This window comes from Bos indicus, chromosome 2 (assembly GCF_029378745.1).
Source record: "Bos indicus isolate NIAB-ARS_2022 breed Sahiwal x Tharparkar chromosome 2, NIAB-ARS_B.indTharparkar_mat_pri_1.0, whole genome shotgun sequence".
Classification (NCBI taxonomy): domain Eukaryota; kingdom Metazoa; phylum Chordata; class Mammalia; order Artiodactyla; family Bovidae; genus Bos; species Bos indicus.
Genome location: NC_091761.1, coordinates 99,577,112 through 99,596,566, shown reverse-complemented (window position 1 = coordinate 99,596,566; position 19,455 = coordinate 99,577,112). Strand labels below are relative to the sequence as shown.

The 19,455-nt window shown below is 36.3% G+C and overlaps 1 protein-coding gene across 6 annotated transcripts in view; it reads left to right on the top strand.

Moving 5' to 3' along the window:
- The window catches only part of ERBB4 (erb-b2 receptor tyrosine kinase 4), a 1,281,057-nt gene that overhangs the window by 865,183 nt on the left and 396,419 nt on the right, over window positions 1-19,455 (top strand). For all 6 annotated transcript variants that reach the window (XM_070800265.1, XM_070800289.1, XM_070800279.1 and 3 more), the window contains exon 4: window positions 14,115-14,249. In XM_070800265.1, coding sequence (XP_070656366.1) covers window positions 14,115-14,249 — 135 coding nt within the window. The remainder of the gene's footprint in view (window positions 1-14,114; window positions 14,250-19,455) is intronic.

Below are 19,455 nucleotides of genomic sequence, written 5' to 3'. Positions count from 1 at the left end.
GTGATTTTTTTACTAGCTTTATATAGCCTCTTGAAATGGTGATGCTTGTAATTATATTATAATCATTCTACAAGATTAAATCATTCTGATTTCTCTTGCTTGGTTTTTTATTGCAAGTCTTAGCTTGCCAGCAACAAACATATATAGCAATATTATTTATTATTATCATCAAGAAAAAGCATACTTTTCTGAAAAACTCTAAAGAAATAGTGAAGAAATCACACATTGTGAGAAGTTATTAAAACTATATAAACTAATACTGTAGGTGAGATATTTGAAAGTGACCTTGTAGTATATCCCAGGCTTATGGTATTACAGCCTGTAAATAAAAGGGACAAATCATTTCCACACACTAATATAACTATCCCCCTTATTGGTAATGAAAGCAATGAACTCTACTGATTTGTTTCACTGAAGCAGTTACATTTTCTGGAAACTTGGAACCATTACTTAAGAAGATTGTTGTCTGTAATGAAGGCTTTCCAGTGGATAGGGGAATAAAAATGTTTGATATTTATGCAATGGGGTATTCTGTTTTAATAAGAAGAAGACAGCAAGTTTTTCATTCTTTCTCTTTATATACCTTTGATTATGTTCATCTCTCTTTTATTAGATAGATACTGTGGCTCAGCTGGTAATCTGCCTGCAATGCAGGAGACCTGGGTTTGATCCCTGAGTTGGAAGATCCCCTGGAGAAGGGAAAGGCTACTGGCTCCAGTATTCTGGCCTGGAGAATTCCATGGACAGAGGAGCCTGATGGGCTACAGTCCATGGGGTCACAAAGAGTTGGACATGATAGTGACTTTCACTTTCACTATTCATTCATTAATATGAATTTTTTCATTCAACTTCTCAAAGCCATAATTTTCTGTTTATTGATATAATTTTGGTATAGTTTTAATGCATTTTTCTAAAATATTATGAAATGCCACTTCCAAAACATTGAATCAGAGCCCCCCTACAGGAAATTAAAAAGTTAGGAGGGTTACATCTGGTACATTAATCACTCAGTTGTTTACTAATAACCTCAAAAAGAAATCAGTTTTACCACAGTGATTTGTAAATGTTTCACACATAGGAATATCTATTTTCAGGTAAATGGAAGTAAACCCTTTGCCTTATAAATTACACTTCCAAAATAGTATGCTCAGTTCACTTAAGTTGCTCAGTCATGTCCGACTCTTTGCGACCCCATCAATCGCAGCAGCCAGGCCTCCCTGTCCATCACCAACTCCCGGAGTTCACTCAGACTCACGTCCATCGAGTCAGTGATGCCATCCAGCCATCTCTCCTCTGTCATCCCCTTCTCCTCCTGCCCCCAATCCCTCCCAGCATCAGAGTCTTTTCCAATGAGTCAACTCTTCCCATGAGGTGGCCAAAGTACTGGAGTTTCACCTTTAGCATCATTCCTTCCAAAGAAATCCCAGGGCTGATCTCCTTCAAAATGGACTGGTTGGATCTCCTTGCAGTCCAAGGGACTCTCAAGAGTCTTCTTCAACATCACAGTTCAAAAGCATCAATTCTTCAGTGCTCAGCCTTCTTCACAGTCCAACTCTTACATCCATACATGACCATTGGAAAAACCATAGCCTTGACTAGATGGACCTTTGTTAGCAAAGTAATGTCTCTGCTTTTGAATATGTTATCTAGGTTGGTCATAACTTTCCTTCCAAGGAGTAAGCGTCTTTGAATTTCATGGCTGCAGTCACCATCTGCAGTGATTTTGGAGCCCCCAAAAATAAAGTCTGACACTGTTTCCCTATCTATTTCCCATGAAGTGATGGGACCAGATGCCATGATCTTCATTTTCTGAATGTTGAGCTTTAAGCCAACTTTTTCACTCTCCTCTTTCACCTTCATCAAGAGGCTTTTTAGTTCCTCTTCACTTTCTGCCATAAGGGTGGTGTCATCTGCATATCTGAGGTTATTGATATTTCTCCCAGCAATCTTGATTCCAGGTTGTGCTTCTTCCAGCCCAGCGTTTCTCATGATGTACTCTGCATATAAGTTAAATAAGCAGGGTGACAATATAAAGCCTTAATCATTGGGGAGGTACGCATTAAAATGATACCACTTTCCACTAACCAGAATGGGTACAAAAAAAAAAAAAAAAACACACAGGCTGACAAGGTTAAGAAGGAAGTAGATCTCTCATACTGTACTGATGGGAATATAAATTGGCAAAAGCACTTTGGAAAACTGTCACTGAGGCCCAGGAATTTCACTTCTGTGTATGTCTACAACATAAATGTGTACATATTGTCACTAAAAGGCATATCCTAGGATGTTCTAGTAGCACTAGAAGTAATAGTTCAACTGTGGAAAATACACGACCCAGATGTCCATGTAGAATTAGATAAACACATGCAACGCCATAGAGCAATGAAAATGAACAGTATAGGTGAATTTCACAAACATAATGTTGATCAAAAGGGAGCCAGACAAGAAGAATGCATGTAATATTTTTCCATGTATGTATAATGTACAAAAATATATGAAAGTGATCTTGCTCAAAGTTAGGATAGAGGTTTCAATAGGGAGTGAAAGCATGAGGAAGGCTTCTGTTGTGCTGGAATGGTCTGTTTTTTGATCTGAGTACTGGGTACATGTGTATTCAGTTTGAAAAAATATTTTGCAGATGATAGATGCACATCTTTGTATGTATGCATGTGTGATTGTTAAGCCACTTCAGCTGTGTCCAACTCTGCGAAGCTATGGACTGTGGCCTGCCAGGCTCCTCTATCTATGGGATTCTCTAGGCAAGAATACTGGAGTGGGTTTCCATGCCCTCCTCCAGAGGATCTGAAGCCACATCTCTTATGTTTCCTGCATTGGCAGGCGTGTTCTTTACCACTAGTGCAACCTGGGAAGCCCTTCTGTATGTATATTGTACTTCAGTAGAAATTTGGGAAAAAAATTTTGCACTGTTCAAGTCACAAGATTTAGGTTTTGTAAGTATGTACAAAATGCCAAAAGATTTCTTCTGAGTCAGTGGCAGAGACTGCTTATTGTGTCCCGAGTCTATTATAATTGTCTAACTTTTAAACAGTAGTTAGCTTTAGCTAGTAATATGACTGTTCAGTACAAAAACTGCAGTTCCTTATGTTTCATGGCCAGCTGTGGCTCCAAGACAAAAATATAACTGTCTTGTGGCAGTCTGCAAGGATCCTCATTAAGAGACAATATAATCAATAAACAGCTATTTGAATAATTACTAAATATAAACTGTAATGTAATCCATAATTGTGTGGCAGAGCCTATGAGTACAATATCCCATTATAGTGTTGAACAAACTGAGTCTCACAAATATATACAAGGTCAAACATCTAGTAAGCAAAGAACTAGATTTTGAAGTTAGTTTTATCCAGCTAACTAGATTAAGTATTATTGTTTTATACTCAAAGCCCTAATAGAGAAATATTAATCTATCTCTCTACCTACCTACCTATATCTATCATCTTTTTATCTTTCCATCTACCTATAATATTCAATATATTATAACTGTGATATATAAGATGAATTTGTGGGGAGGTTGGATTAGGAGCAAAATGTTGAATCTTCTATGAGATAATAGAGACTAAATTAAGAAGTAGCAGGGAATATAAAAATAATAGGATAAATTAAAATAAACATTATGAGGATTTTATTTAGAGTGTCATGACATTAAATATTGAGGTGAAAGAATTAATTATAAATCTCAAGTTTTGAGTTTTACAGCATGTTACTTTGATTATAATGGAAATATGGAAATACAGGGGGAGTATAAGTTTGGGAGAAATCATTACAAAAAATATTAAACATGTTGACACATATATAGAATTATATAATAAAGTGAAACAACAATTTGAGAAGGAGATCCTGTATTTGTAATATACGGCCAGTTACAATACAAAATTTATTTTAAAATTTACCAGAGACTAGGAATGTCTAAGTGGATTACTACCTCCTTAATGAATAGAAAGAATTGATATATTAAGATCAAACACATTTTATTTAATATTGTGTATAGATAATGAAAATATCATCTAGTGCATAAGGAGAAGATATCGCTACTGTGTTATTATTTAAGCAACTAACAACTTCTTACACATGTTAGTCACATTCTGAAGATATCAGTATTATTATAATCCTCAAAAGTATTTGAATTTCTAGTATGTACTTGACACTTTCTTTGGTACCAGGGCCCCAAAAAGATGTATGCTGTGGTTCTTATCCTCCAGAGACCTATATTATGCTAAAGAAAAGTACACAAAAGAACAAAGAAAGTGAAGTAGCATTTGCTTTGTTAGATGAGTGATCCAGATAATCAGTGTCATAAGAGTTAGAGGCACTTCTTCTCTAAAAACTAAATGGTCACGGTAGACTTCTCAGCAGAGCTAGGACTCAAGCTAAAAAATACTGATTGGATTTAAGCTAAAACATTGGATCCTGAAATGTGTATTAATATGTTGGAACTTTGAGGGGAGAATTACTGAGCTCAGTTCAATTGAAATAAAGATTGATTTTGCTCTGATTTTCTATCTTAAGCTGACTTTTAGTGAATGTTCTAATCATTTCTTCTTGAAATCGCCTTGCTCTGTTCAAAAAAACTGCCCACTGTTTCTTCCTAACGTTTGATATCTGCATCATGAGCTTTTGACTCTGATCATCGAGCTGAAATATAGAAGGTTACATCACTCATTTACATTATCACCCTCTCCCCACTCCCAATACAAATGTGACATTTCAATTTTGCACACTTCAACTCTCCTTAAATCATCTGTATAAAAACTTCAAAGCTTGATTGATGATGAATGAGCCATTGTCTCCTCAAGCACCCGGTTCTCATTAGCCTTTAGAGTCTCAGCTTATTAATAATGAACCTTGAGGGCTGACCCAGTGGGGTAGCAGCAATTCATTGTGCTCCTAGCTGAAAGGTCTGGGTTTGGGAAAGATACAGAAATCTCTGGACCAACTCCATTCCAGAGATGATGTATTAAGTATCACAGGTGGATGATGTGAGCTATATTACTTTTGTATCATTATCTGCCAACAGACTTTCATGGCTTAAGGTGATGACAGTGAAAAAGATGCATTGCTTATGTCTGAGGAAATCCAGTAACTGCTTCCTGTAGCTTCATCTTGAAGATGGACTTTTGCTACTTTGGGTTTTGACTTCTTCATTATGACCTTTGGCTTGGATAGGCAATGAAAGTCTGATATATGCATTATTCAGAGGTTCTCAATTAGACAAGTGCAATCTTTATTTTTATTATCATTTTAATTCTAAGGTTGACCTGTAAATGCACCCAAGCAAAAAAAGACATTTAGATATACAATCAAGGATTGAGGTTTAATATTTCATCCTTGCTTGTGTTTGATAGTTTTGTGAGTAAAAGGAAATATTTACTGTTGATACCAATCATATAGACTAAAGTGGAATATGGCTAACTGCACTTAAAGTTATAATCTTTACTTTGTAAAAAGAGAAAGACATTCAATCTTGTTTATGAATTGTGGCTGGTGGGGTCAAAGCAATTTTGTCAACTTCTTAAACTGAGGAAGAAGGTCATATTAATCTGTATTTTCAGCAGGGATGCTACATCACAATTAGGCTGTTTCATACAGGGCGGGAGAACAAATGCCAGGATTCAGTATTTTATCACATTTTCTTTTGAGAGAATATATTTGCAAAATGTCAATGATTCTCTTAATGGTCACTCATCCCCCAAGTTTAGTATAATAACTAGCATTTGAAAAGAAATGAAAAGTACAAAAGAACTTATTTAAATAACACAAACATTCCCTTCTCATGCAAATGAGAATAGAGGGAAATAAATGGTCAAATGTACAATCTTTATGGAGTGAAACGCTAAGACAAAAGTACTTTATGCCTTCTCTAGAATGTCATATTGTCACTTTACACCTTTCTAAAAAATGATTGATGTAACAATGTGAGGTAGATTTATGCTGCTCCTGCTAAGTCGTTTCAGTCATGTCCAACTCTGCGACTCCATAAACAGCAACCCACCAGGCTCCTCTGTCCCTGGGATTCCCAGGCAAGAATACTGGAGTGGGTAGCCATTTCCTTCTCCAGAGGTAGATTTATGGTTCAGTATAAAACATGCGTTTAGACTTTTGTGTAGCATGTATTAGATATTTTGCACAGATTAGGGGAATTTTGTCTTTCTCTGATAGCTCAAAGTCATCTTTATTCACCTGATAAATAATAATGATTTCTGGTGAACAAAATGGGTTTAGGGATACCAAGGAAAATTGCCTAAATGTACCTTATAAATATTAAACATTTGACCTTTAGTAATTTTGCACATTATCAATTAATAGCTTATATAAAGAAAGCTCTATCTCATTCAACTTATAAAAACTCTAACTTCAAAATAATATATATATTTTTATACTCAAAATATTATATTTTCTTTCATGAAGCAAACTTTTATAGTACATCTGGCTTGTGCCAGGGTACAGTTTTGAACAAAACAGAAATGACTCCTGGCTTAGTGAAATGTGGGAACCAGTAAAAATGACCTCACATCAGTTCAGTCACTCAGTCATGTCTGACTCTTTGTGACCCCATGGACTGCAGCACACCAGGCCTCCCGGTCCATAACCAACTCCCAGAGCCTACTCAAACTCATGTCCATTGAGTTGGTGATGCCATCCAACCATCTCATCCTCTGTCATCCTCTTCTCCTCCAGCCTTCAATCTTTCCCAGCATCAGGGTCTTTTCAAATGAGTCAATTCCTTGCATCAAGTGGCCAAAGTATTGGAGTTTCAGCTTCAACATCAGTCTTTACAATGAATATTCAGGACTGATTTCCTTTAGGGTGCTGTTGCTGCTGCTGCTGCTAAGTCGCTTCAGTCGTGTCTGACTCTGTGCGACCCCAGAGACAGCAGCCCACCAGGCTCCCCTGTCCCTGGGATTCTCCAGGCAAGAACACTGGAGTGGGTTGCCATTTCCTTCTCCAATGCATGAAAGTGAAAAGTGAAAGTGAAGTCACTAAGTCGTGTCCAACCCTCAGCGACCCTATGGACTGCAGCTCACCAGGCTGCTCCGTCCATGGGAGTTTCCAGGCAAGAGTTTTGGAGTGGGTTGCCATTTCCTTTAGGATGGACAGGTTGAATCTCCTTGCAGTCCAAGGGACTCACAAGAGTCTTTTCCAACACCACAGTTCAAAAGCATCATTTCTTCAGCGCTCAGCTTTCTTTATAGTCCAACTCTCACATCCATACCATACATGACTACTGGAAAAACCATAGCCTTTACTAGAAGGACTTCTGTTGGCCAAGTAATATCTCTGCTTTTTATTTTATTTTTTTAAATTTAATTTAATTTTTTAACTTTACAATACTGTATTGGTTTTGCCATATATCAACATGAATCCACCACAGGTATACACGTGTCTCTGCTTTTTAATATACTATCTAGGTTGGTCATAACTTTCCTTCCAAGGAGTAAGCGTCTTTGAATTTCATGGCTGCAATCACCATCTGCAGTGATTTTGGAGCCCCCAAAAATAAAGTCTGCCACTGTTTCCACTGTTTGCCCATCTATTTGCCATGAAGTGATGGGACCAGATGCCATGATCTTAGTTTTCTGAATGTTGAGCTTTAAGCCAACTTTTGGACTCTCCTCTTTCACTTTCATCAATAGGCTCTTTAGTTCCTCTCCGCTTTCGGCCATAAGGGTGGTGTCAACTGCATATCTGAGGTTATTGATATTTCTCTTGGCAATCTTGATTCCAGCTTGTGTTTCTTCCAGCCCAGCATTTGTCATGATGTACTCTGCATATAAGTTAAATAAGCAGGGTGACAATATACAACCTTGATGTACTCCTTTTCCTATTTGAGCCAGTCTTTTGTTCCATGTCCAGTTCTAACTGCTTCCTGACCTGCATACAGATTTCTTAAGAGGCAGGTAAGGTGGTCTTGTATTTCCATCTCTATTAGAATTTTCCACAGTTTGTTGTGATATGTACAGTTAAAGGCGTTGGCATAGTCAATAAAGCAGAAATAGATGTTTTTCTGGAACTCTCTTGCTTTTTCCATGATCCAGTAGATGTTGACAATTTGATCTCTGGTTCCTCTGCCTTTCCTAAAATCAGCCTGAACATCTGGAATTTCACAGTTCACGTATTGTTGAAGCCTGGCTTGGGGAGTTTTGAGCATTACACTGCCAGCATATGAGATGAGTGCAATTGTGCACTAGTTTGAGCATTCTTTGGCGTTGCCTTTCTTTGGTATTGGAATGAAAACTGAGCTTTTCTAGTCCTGTGGCCACTGCTCTGTTTTCCAAATTTACTGGCATATTGAGTGCAGCACTTTCACAGCATCATCTTTTAGGATTTGGAATAGCTTAACTGAAATTCCATCACCTCCCCTAGCTTTGTTCATAGTGATGCTTCCTAAGGCACACCTAACTTCACATTCCAGGATGTCTGGCTCTAGGAGAGTTATCACACCATTGTGATTATCTGGGTCATGAAGATCTTTTTTGTAGAGTTCTTCTGTGTATTCTTGCCACCTCTTCTTAATATCTTCTGCATCTGTTAAGTCCATATCATTTCTGTCCTTTATTATGCCCATCTTTGCATGAAATGTTCCCTTGGTATCTCTAATTTTCTTGAAGTGATCTCCAGTCTTTCACATTCTTGTTTTCCTCTATTTATTTGCACTGATCACTCTGGAAGGCTTTCTTATCTGTCCTCGCTATTCTTTGGAACTCTGCATTGAAATGGATATAACTTATCTTTTCTCCTAAAGAGTGCTTATTGAAAAAAGATAACTTCCATTCTTCTTTGGTTTGGTCAGAATGGAATTTAAAATTACGAACTATACCAGGAATTAACTGCTCAGTGTTGGTAACAAATGTCAAGGGAATTTTTTTCAGTTCAATTTAACAAATGTTCATTGAGTAACTGTTGTTTCAAATTTGACATAATAGGTACAGCAGTGAAAAATATCCCCTGCTTTCATGGAGTTTAGTCTCAATACTTCAGGTATAAATCATGTGCTATGTATGTTAAATTTAACACGTTGGAGAGGAGTGCAGTTTACAATTTACTTAGTACCCAAAAAAGCTATTTTTTTTTACTTGACTTGCACATATTAATCTAGTAGGAAGTGTTTGAGACACAAACATATTTAAGTGTTTAGTGGAGTTGTTTAAATAATGAAACTATACTTTTTTCATAGAAAGTTGTATTTAATATATCTTATTGTATTTCAGTTCAGTTCAGTTGCTCAGTCATGTCTGACTCTTTATGACCCCATGAACTACAGCACGCCAGGCCTCCCTGTCCATCACCAACTCCCTGAGCCTAGCCAAACTCGTGTCCATTGAGTCGGTGATGCCACCCAACCATCTCATCCTTTGTCATCCCCTTCTCCTCCTGCCCTCAATCTTTCCCAGCCTCAGGGTCTTTTCGAATGAGTCAGCTCTTCACATCAGGTGGCCAAAGTATTGGAGTTTCAGCTTCAACATCAGTCCTTTCAATGAATACCCAGGACTGATCTCCTTTAGGATGGACTGGTTTTATCTCCTTGCAGTCCAAGGGACTCTCAAGAGTCTTCTCCAACACCACAGTTCCAAGCATCAATGGAATTTTTATAGAAAACAGTTTTGTTCTGTGAACTTGCTGGAAATATTTTTATATAATATGATAAGACTCATGGGAAAAGAGTCTGATGCTGGGAGGGATTGAGGGCAGGAGGAAAAGGGGATGACAAAGGATGAGATGTCTGGATGGCATCACTGACTCGATGGACGTGAGTTTAAGTGAACTCCTAGAGATGGTGATGGATAGGGAGGCCTGGCGTGCTGCGATTCATGGGGTCGCAAAGAGTCGAACACGACTGAGCAACTGAACTGAACTGAAGACAATAGATAGCAGATTTTTTCTACCAGTTGTTTCAGTGACCAAGAATCTATTTGTGTCTGTCTTTATTTACTCTGATATATTTCCTGCAGGAAAAGTGAGGTTAAATGGAATGAGATTATTATACCTTAAACCCATTTAGTTATTCAACATTTTTTGAACCTTCTATACTTCCAGGCATCTTTGTTTGAATTTCAATTAAATCTGTGCCTCATTTGCCTGGATTCCTTTGAAATTGTCCTGTGTCATGATTTTAACATATAATTATTAATCACAATTTCATGCTGCTAGTGTAATACAAACTCTTGGTGTAACAAAGTTGACACAGCTCTTACCAAAGGTATAGCCAGACATTTTTCTGGTATCATCCTAGATAAATATCTTAACAAGATTTTCTATTTTTCTAATCTTTGTCCCTTTTTCTAATCTAAACAGATAATTTTAGAAAAGCTTTTATGGTCAATGACTCTATGGCTTTTCCTAGTGGCTCAGACAGTAAAGTGTCTGCCTACAGTGCAGGAGACCCAGGTTCAATCCATGGATGGGGAAGATCTCCTGGAGAGGGAAATGTCAACCCACTCCAGTATTCTTGCCTGGAAAATCCCATGGACATAGGAGCCTGGTAGGCTACAGTTATGGGGTCACAAAATTCAGACACGACTGAGCGACTTCACTTTCATTTTCTTTTATGGTCAGTGAAGGTAGAAACATTAGCTATCCCTTTTGTCAGGTAAATAATCTGTGTCTTTTAGCAACTTTCTTGCAGGTTAATTAATACCTTTTCCTAGAATTTTCTTAGTACAGCAATAAATCTAACTGAATATATTTACACAGAACATATTAATTAATATTCTAACACTAACACTGTATAAAGTTATGAAATAAATATAAATGATATAAATGAGTAAATGCAATTTGACATTATTTCCTGATGCATATGCAGGTAATCAAGTTTATCAAAAGAAAATATAAGATGAAGTGTACACAAAAACTCTTCTATAAATTTCAATAAAATATACACTTTCTGATTGTGAAATTATGGCATTCAAAGGCAGATTATGGTCTAAGCCAAACATAAAGGGAAAAAAAAGACTACTTTCAGGGAAAATATACACATGCATGAATAAACTATCTATTATTAAGTACTAAAATGTTATAAATCCTGATGACCAGAATTGCTAGCAGATGCTGAGTTTTGAATTCAGAATGATAAAAATATCATCCAGATTGATCATGATTATAGTCTCAGTTTAAAATTTGAACATGTAAGATTACACTTGAATTTTTATTGCCTCTTTTTAAAATCCTTTTCCATGTATAAGCCAAGCTCTTGAACAGAGTATTTCTAAGAAATAAACGTTGACATTGGTAGGAGATTAATTTTGTTGAAGAAAGGGATTTGATGCGATTATTATTGAGCATAATATAATCTGATTCTTTTGAATATTTTTAGATAGGAAGTTGTAGATGGATGCTGTGTTCCTTCAGTATGAACTCTTTAAATTAAAATGTGACTCCTGAAAAATATACTCTTTCTACAATGTTTGAGCTATTACATTTTCTATTCACATTTTTTTAAAGCAGAGCTTTTCTAAATCTAGACTGAAAAATAACCTTTGTTTCCTGGATAGCAGTCAAAATCTCCTTTCTTTGTCACCTAATGAAGAATTATTCCTAGAGCAGAAGAGCATCACCTAATGTCTCATGAGAAAGCTATTAGTATGAGATCCTCACATTTCTTAGATAGAAACTTAATGCCAAACATTAATGCAGAAATCCATTTTCACAATCTTTCTTACCTCTTACATCTCCCTTCTTGCTTTGATGAAGATTGTATGGTTAAGTCATGAAAAATAATGAACTGGGTTGTAGAAGTAGAAAGATGATCTAATTTCTTTGTTTCTTTTTTTCCCCCCTCCCATTTGAGAAAATGGATCCAATAGTCAGTGATACAATTAATAATGGAAATGGGATTGATTTTAAATGTGGAAAGTCCTACAATGTCAAAATTAATCTGGAGGATTTTATACATGCAATATAGTAAGGCACTTTATATGTGACCTCCAATCTTACTTCCACAAGTACTTTTTTTATGGTGTTACATGTTCCTCTCATTCTTTTATGCCGCTTTTTGGTGTAAGGGGACTCTTGGCTTCCCTCATAGCTCAGTTGGCAAAGAATCCACCTGCAATACAGGAGACCCTGGTTCAATTCCTGGGTCAGGAAGATCCCCTGGAGAAAGGATAGGCTACCCTCTTCAGTATTCTTGGGCTTCCCTGTGGCTCAGCTGCTAAAAAATCCACTTGCAATGTGAGAGACCTGGGTGGGAAAATCCCCTGGAGAAGGGAAAGGCTACCCACTCCAGTATTCTGCCCTGGAGAATTCCATGGACTGTATAGTCCATGGGGTCACAAAGAGTCAGACACAACTAAGTGACTTTCATTTCACTCAGACAGTCTTCACTTTCTTTAAAGGTTTAGCTTGGAATACTGCACAGGAGAGGGCTTCCCTGATGGCTCAGGGGATAAAGTATCCACCTGTAATGCAGGAGACACAAGAGACAAGTGTTCGATCCCTAGGTCAGGAACATCCCCTGGAGAAGGAAATGGCAAGCCACTCCAGTATTCTTGCTTGAAAAATCCCATGGACAGGGGACCCTGGTCACCGGTTCACAAAGGGTCCAACCCAGCTGAGAGACTAAGCACACACTGCATAGGAGAGATGATTTTCTTAAGGCCAGCACAAGAGACAGATTTGGTTGATGTCCTGATATCCCATCCCTCACCTTCCTTGCTAACACTCCTGCACATTTTGGGTTTTGTTCGCATAACAATATGTCCACCTTAAGAATTTCTCGTTCAGCCTAGGATATTGGTCTGGCCAATAATATGCAGACTAATCCTTGGGGAAACATCCCTTTTCAAATCAAAAGCCACCTGTTCATTCTTTTGTTTTCATCTTGCCTTGAATTCAAACATCTTTAGATACAGCAGTCATCTTATGCTTGGAATGAATAAAGCCAACATACATAGTAGGTTGTGGGTACTGCAGAATAGCTAAACTAATATCCACAACTGCCTCTGGTAAGTTTCTTATCATGTGAAAAAAAACAATCAACGCTTATCTATATAAATCACTGTTAATTGAATTTTGTTTTTTGTATCTGACTGCTTTATGGACTGTTATATGATTTCTCTTGTTTTTGTATTAGGAAGAAAAATGTAATATATATTGAGTAGGAAGATGCTATATGTATTTCTAATCAATTTCTCAAAATGATAAGAATAGTATTTTCAGAAGGAAAATCGTATTTTCTACCTTTTTGTCTGGATAATGTAAAGCTATCTGTACAAGAATCTATGTATATAATCAGCCACTGTTCAGAGGGAACAAGTTAGCTGATTAAGGCCAGTGTCGTAAAATAAGAATCAAGTAAAAATTGGTTTTGGTGCATTGTATCACAGTCTTGCCCTGTTGCAATGAACCAGACAATATCTATGATATCTTGCTTTGTGTTGTTCTTAAAGAATAATTGGCAGTTCTCTTGACTGAATTTGAGATGAATAAAGAATACTTTTGTGATTGAAGCATTAAATTTACCTTCCATTTTTTGCTAATTACTTACCTAACTGACTCCAGTCAATGTCACATTGACTAAAACAATATTTTTAAGGGAAACTTGGCAATTTGCAGAAAGCCTTAAAAATATTTACAATCTGTGAATGTTATTTATAGGGAAAAAAGATTTAAAGAGCTAATCAGAGATAAACAAGTTAAATGACCAAGGGGTGATTGGTTAAATAAATACTGTTTAAGTTACACCCTGGCGTATCATATTCTCCTTAGAAATAACACAGAATAATATTTAATTACCTTTGACTTTTAACCATTTAGTATTAACAAAATTATCAGGTTATGAAATATATATGCAATATTATTCCAATTTCAGAGGAAATAAAACAGAAAAGAGACTGATAGAATCTGTTCCAAACAGTGAAGAGTGTTTCTCTCTGAGTGTTTGAATTATGAGTTGTTATTTTTCTTTGTATTGTTCAATGTTTTCAAATTTCTGCAATCTATATGACTCAGGAAAAAGGTATTTTATAAGAAATCTGGACTATTAACAAAGTAACTGTAATTTAACCCTGAAGATAGCTTAAGAGTAAATTATTTTGATTGACTACCTTTCGTCATCAAAAAGGTTGACAACAAATCTCTGTTTGTTTGTTTTAATACAGAAATCCTAAATGGTGGCGTCTATGTAGACCAGAACAAATTTCTTTGTTATACAGACACTATTCATTGGCAAGATATTGTTCGGAATCCATGGCCTTTCAACCTGACCCTGGTGTCAACAAATGGTAGCTCAGGATGTGAGTAGCATTATCCTTTTTAATGTCTCAGAAGATTCTTCTACCTATTGTTTTCACAAAAATGGCTTATGTTTGTCATGTCCTAACTAATATTTGAATTTTGACTGCATCCCATTCTATATAACAGAACAAGCTTTTTACTTTTCAGCTCTTTTTAGACTCATACTCCTCCTTTACAAATTCTCATTTTCTTAACTGGATCCCTTTTGCTCAATCTAAATCATGTTACCATATTTCTAAGGTCTAAGCCTGTGGCCTTTTGTCTATAAACTTAAGGCTGGTGTATAGCTTCTGCTTCAACTCTTTGTGACTGTTATATCACTGAGAAAATGGTAATAGGACAAAATGTACTTTCCTATTTAGTGTAATTTTTAGTTAACAGTAGAAACCAGTGAACATTTTAGAATCTCTAAGCCTTCATTTACCCACAAAACCTGCATTTACCCACAATTCTAAACACTATAAAAAGAGTGGAGAAATATAAATTTCATGCAGAAGAATTTCATTACATTCTGATTTTAGTCATTAGCCTAATAAACCAACTGATTTCCCATTCTTAAAGTGTTTAGTGTGTCTATCACAGATAATTTATTAGATTCAGAGTATTTAATATGATTAAATGACAAGCAAGTAATATTTGAGCTATCATTAAAACCTTTGGAAATTATTCTGCCTGGATTCTGTTTCACTTTCATAAAGCAGACTATATTGTCCCCACATTTATTATTACTGACATTTGTATGAGAGCAGAATCTTTATCAAGTGTTAACTTGAGTTTTGTATTTCTCATCTATTATTATATGTATCTCATATGAAATCATAAGTATTTTCACACAGTTCAATAATTATTTGCAATAGTACTAATTGTGTTATAACACTTTTGTAGGAAATCAAACTGTAAGGAACAATTAAATTTATTGATGGTCCTAATAATATAACAGGGAAATATGAATATATTTGATCTAAACTGACAGCTGTGTTTCTAATAAACGGCTAAAATTTTTAGAAAAAAACTAAAGTAATGTAATTTGCTTGTCACCTTTGAGCAGAAATTTATATAAGATATTATCTTTGTTCAACAGTGTTCAACTTACATACCTTGTAAAATTATATGTGAATGAAAAATTGAATCTGTTCCTACTAACAAAGCAAATGATGTGCTTCAGAAATGGCTTCAGTTTTCAGTCTGCCCACATTATAGTATGATTTATATGAAAGGGAAAAATCATAATGTTTGGATAAGAGGAAAGGCCTACTGAATTTCAGTTTATTAGGTACTGGCCTCTAATGCATGAGTAAGATCAGACAAGGATGAAGCCCAAGACAGAAGGAAAAGGTATTGTCATCACCAGCCTTACAGGATGTAGAGCACTGAGGTCTGATGGATTTTTCAGCACTTTCACAGACAGCATCTCTTTTTGTTATTTTTTTGAGGGAAAATTTGAATATTGGTGCCTATAACCAAGCAACATTAGCTGTGTTTGCTTTTGAGTGCAAATAATTGCTGGTACAAAAACTGTGAATACAGAGTAGATTCACAACAATGATTCTTTACAGATTAACCACAAATTGCTTAATGACATTGGAAAGGCAATGGCACCCCACTCCAGTATTCTTGCCTGGAAAATCCCATGGACGGAGGAGCCTGGTGGGCTGCAGTCCATGAGGTCTCTAAGAGTCGGACACGACTAAACGACTTCACTTTCACTTTTCACTTTCATGCATTGGAGAAGGAAATGGCAACCCTCTCCAGTGTTCTTGCCTGAAGAATCCCAGGGACAGGGGAGCCTGGTGGGCTGCCATCTGTGCAGTCGCACAGAGTCAGACACGACTGAAGTGACTTAGGAGCAGCAGCTTAATGACACTATTTTTTTACTTAATGTTCTATTTGCTAATCCAGTATACATAGTGCACGATACCACAGCTGATAGTAATCAATAGCTGGTCTAAGTCAAGTGGGCCTAAGGAAGGGTCACTATGAACAAAGTTAGTGGAAGTGGTGGATTTCCAGTTGAGCTATTTCAAATCCTAAAAGATGGTGCTGTGAAAATGCCGCACTCAGTATGCCAGCAAATTTGGAAAACTCAGCAGTGGCCACAGGACTGGAAAAGGTCAGTTTTCATTCCAGTCTCAAAGAAAGGCAATGCCAAAGAGTGTTCAAACTACTGCACAATTGCACTCATCTCACATGCTAGCAAAGTAATCCTCAAAATTCTCCAAGCCAGGCTTCAACTATACGTAAACCGTGAACTTCTAGATGTTCAAGCTGGTTATAGAAAAGGCAGAGGAACCAGAGATCAAATTGCCAACATCCACTGGATCATCAAAAAGGAAGAGAGTTCCAGAAAAACATCTATTTATGCTTTATTGACGACACCAAAGCCTTTGACGCTGTGTATCACAACAAACTGGAAAATTCTTAGAGATTGGAATACTAGACCACCTGACCTGCCTCCTGAGAAATTTATTATGCAGGTCAAGAAGCAACAGTTAGAACTGGACATGGAACAACAGACTGGTTCCAAATGGGGAAAGGAGTATGTCAATGCTATATGTTGTCACCCTGTTTATTTAACTTATATGCAGAGTATATCATGTGAAATGCTGGGCTGGAAGAAGCACAAGCTGGAATCAAGACTCCCGGGGGAAATATCAAATACCTCAAATAAGCAGATGACACCACTCTTATGACAGAAAATGAAGAAGAACTAAAAAGCCTCTTTATGAAAGTGAAAGAGGAGAATGAAAAATTTGACTTAAAACTCAATATTCAGAAAACTACGGTTATGGCATCTGGTCCCATCACTTCATGGCAAATAGATGGGGAAACAATGGAAGCAGTGACAGACCTTATTTTTTTAGGCTCCAAAATCACTGCAGATGGTGACTGCAGCCATGAAATTAAAAGACACTTTTGCCTTGGAAGAAAAGCTATGACTAACCTAGACAACATATTAAAAAGCAGAGACATTACCTAACCAAAAAATGTCAGTCTAGTCAAAGCTATGGTTTTTCCAGTAGTCATATATAGATAAAAGAGTTGGACTATAAAGAAAGTTGAGCACCAAAGAACTGATGCTTTTGAACTGTGGTGTTGGATAAGACTCTTGAGAGTCCTTTGGACTGCAAGGAAATCCAACCAGTCAATCCTAGAGAAAATCAATCCTGAATATTCATTGGAAGGACTGATGCTGAAGCCGAAGCCCCAGTACTTTGGCCACTGATGTGAAGAACTGACTCATTGGAAAAGACCCTGATGCTGGGAAAGAGTCAAGGTGGGAGGAGAAGGGGACAACAGAGGATGAGATACTTGGATGGCATCACCGACGGTATGGACATGAGTTTGAGTGAACTCTTGGAGTTGGTGATGGACAGGGAGGCCTGGCATGCTGTAGTAAATGGGGTCGCAAAGAGTCGGACACGCTGAGAGACTGAACTAAACTGAACTGAACTTACTATGGCTTTATCCTGAGTCAGTCACTTCATTTATCTTCTTGCCATGGTTGATTATTGGCAGTTCTTGTGGTGTTAAATTTAACTTCCACATTGAGTCCCGAACTACACACCACCAACCAATCAAATCACCCAAGTTAAGAATTTAGTAGGCATCATTGATTTCACCTTATCTTTGGCTCTTGGCATTTATTTAATCACTAAATTGATACTGAATTTGCCTATTTGTTTATTATACATACTTTTAAGTTACCATTGCTCTAGTTCAGGATTTCATCTATTGCCTGAGTTATTGGAGCAATCTCCAAATTCTTAATATTTTTTTGAGTCCATGACCCTGTAGCAGTCTGATGAAATCTATAGTCACTTTCTGATAATACTTAAATGAATAGGCACAAAATAAATATTTTATAATGTATGTCAGTATGCATAAAATTAGTAAATTTATAAAGGATTACAATGAAAAAAATTATGTTGAAACACACCAGTCAGCATAATTTAAATCTATGATATAGTAATATGTTTTTTTATTATATTACATAAAGTATTCTAACAGTGGAATTAATATTCAGTGTGGTTTGAAGTGGTGATTGGCATAAATATTATTTTAAAAAGGAAAGTCTCTTTAGCAAATATGTTGACAAAACCAGATAGCCACAAGCACAAAATTGAAGTTAAATTTTTATCTTACACTGTATATCAACATGAATTAAAGATCTAAATGTAAGACCCCAAACATTTGTAACATTTCCCCCATGAAGTTCGAGAACCTCCTAAATACTATCCACAGACCTTTTGGGGGGTCCAAGGATCCTTGGCTAAGAGCTGCTGTATTTAGGTACTCTGCTTGCCTTTAGTCCTGACAACTCCACTGGACAAAATGCCCACAAAGGCTCAATTTAATGGAAATCTAACCATGACCTTGTCTAAAAACCATCACTGCAAGTGTTATGTAGGGTCAAATCTGAACAAATTCAAAGGCTTGGACTTTTCAGCAGATTCCTACTTATTTTCCCCCTTTATGGAGTGAATTCTTTCAATTCTTTTGTCTGTATTGCTCTTCCTTATCTGTTTGCCAGACAAAATTTTGTTCATACATTCAGACATTTGTCAGTTGTTCTCTCTTCTAAGAAGTATTCTCTTTACTGTCTAGATTGGGTAACGTTTTCTGTATAACCCTGTAACGACCAGTGCTGAAACCTGGCATGCTGCCTCACTCTAAAATAAAAAGTCCTTGTATAGAATGCCCAGTTCATCATTCTTTCCTCTGTTCTAGCATATGATAGATGGATAACAGATATGTACTGAATAAATAAATAAATGAAATAGATCAGGTCATAAACAGGAAAAACAGATGGATTCAAATTATATTTTATTCCATCCATCATTTATATTAAAGAAAATAGATCTGAAAAATAAATCATAATCAACAGACAGGTAGCTTATACATTTCAGGTATTTTTCAGGTAATTAAGCCAATATGCATCTATATTCTTAATTTAATTTATAAAATTATAAGTTATACTATTTCTATTAATTATATTTATGTTCTATTTGTATGTGTTATTATATTTATAACAATTGTAAGATAAAATATCTATGTTTCCTTTAGTGTTTAGAGACACTAATTTGTGTAATAATTGTAAATATATACAAATCACATATTTTTGACAAAGAATTTAATAATATTTGATTACTTAATTATATTTTTCAAGATACTTCTTAATTATGCTTTTGGATATGAGTACAATAC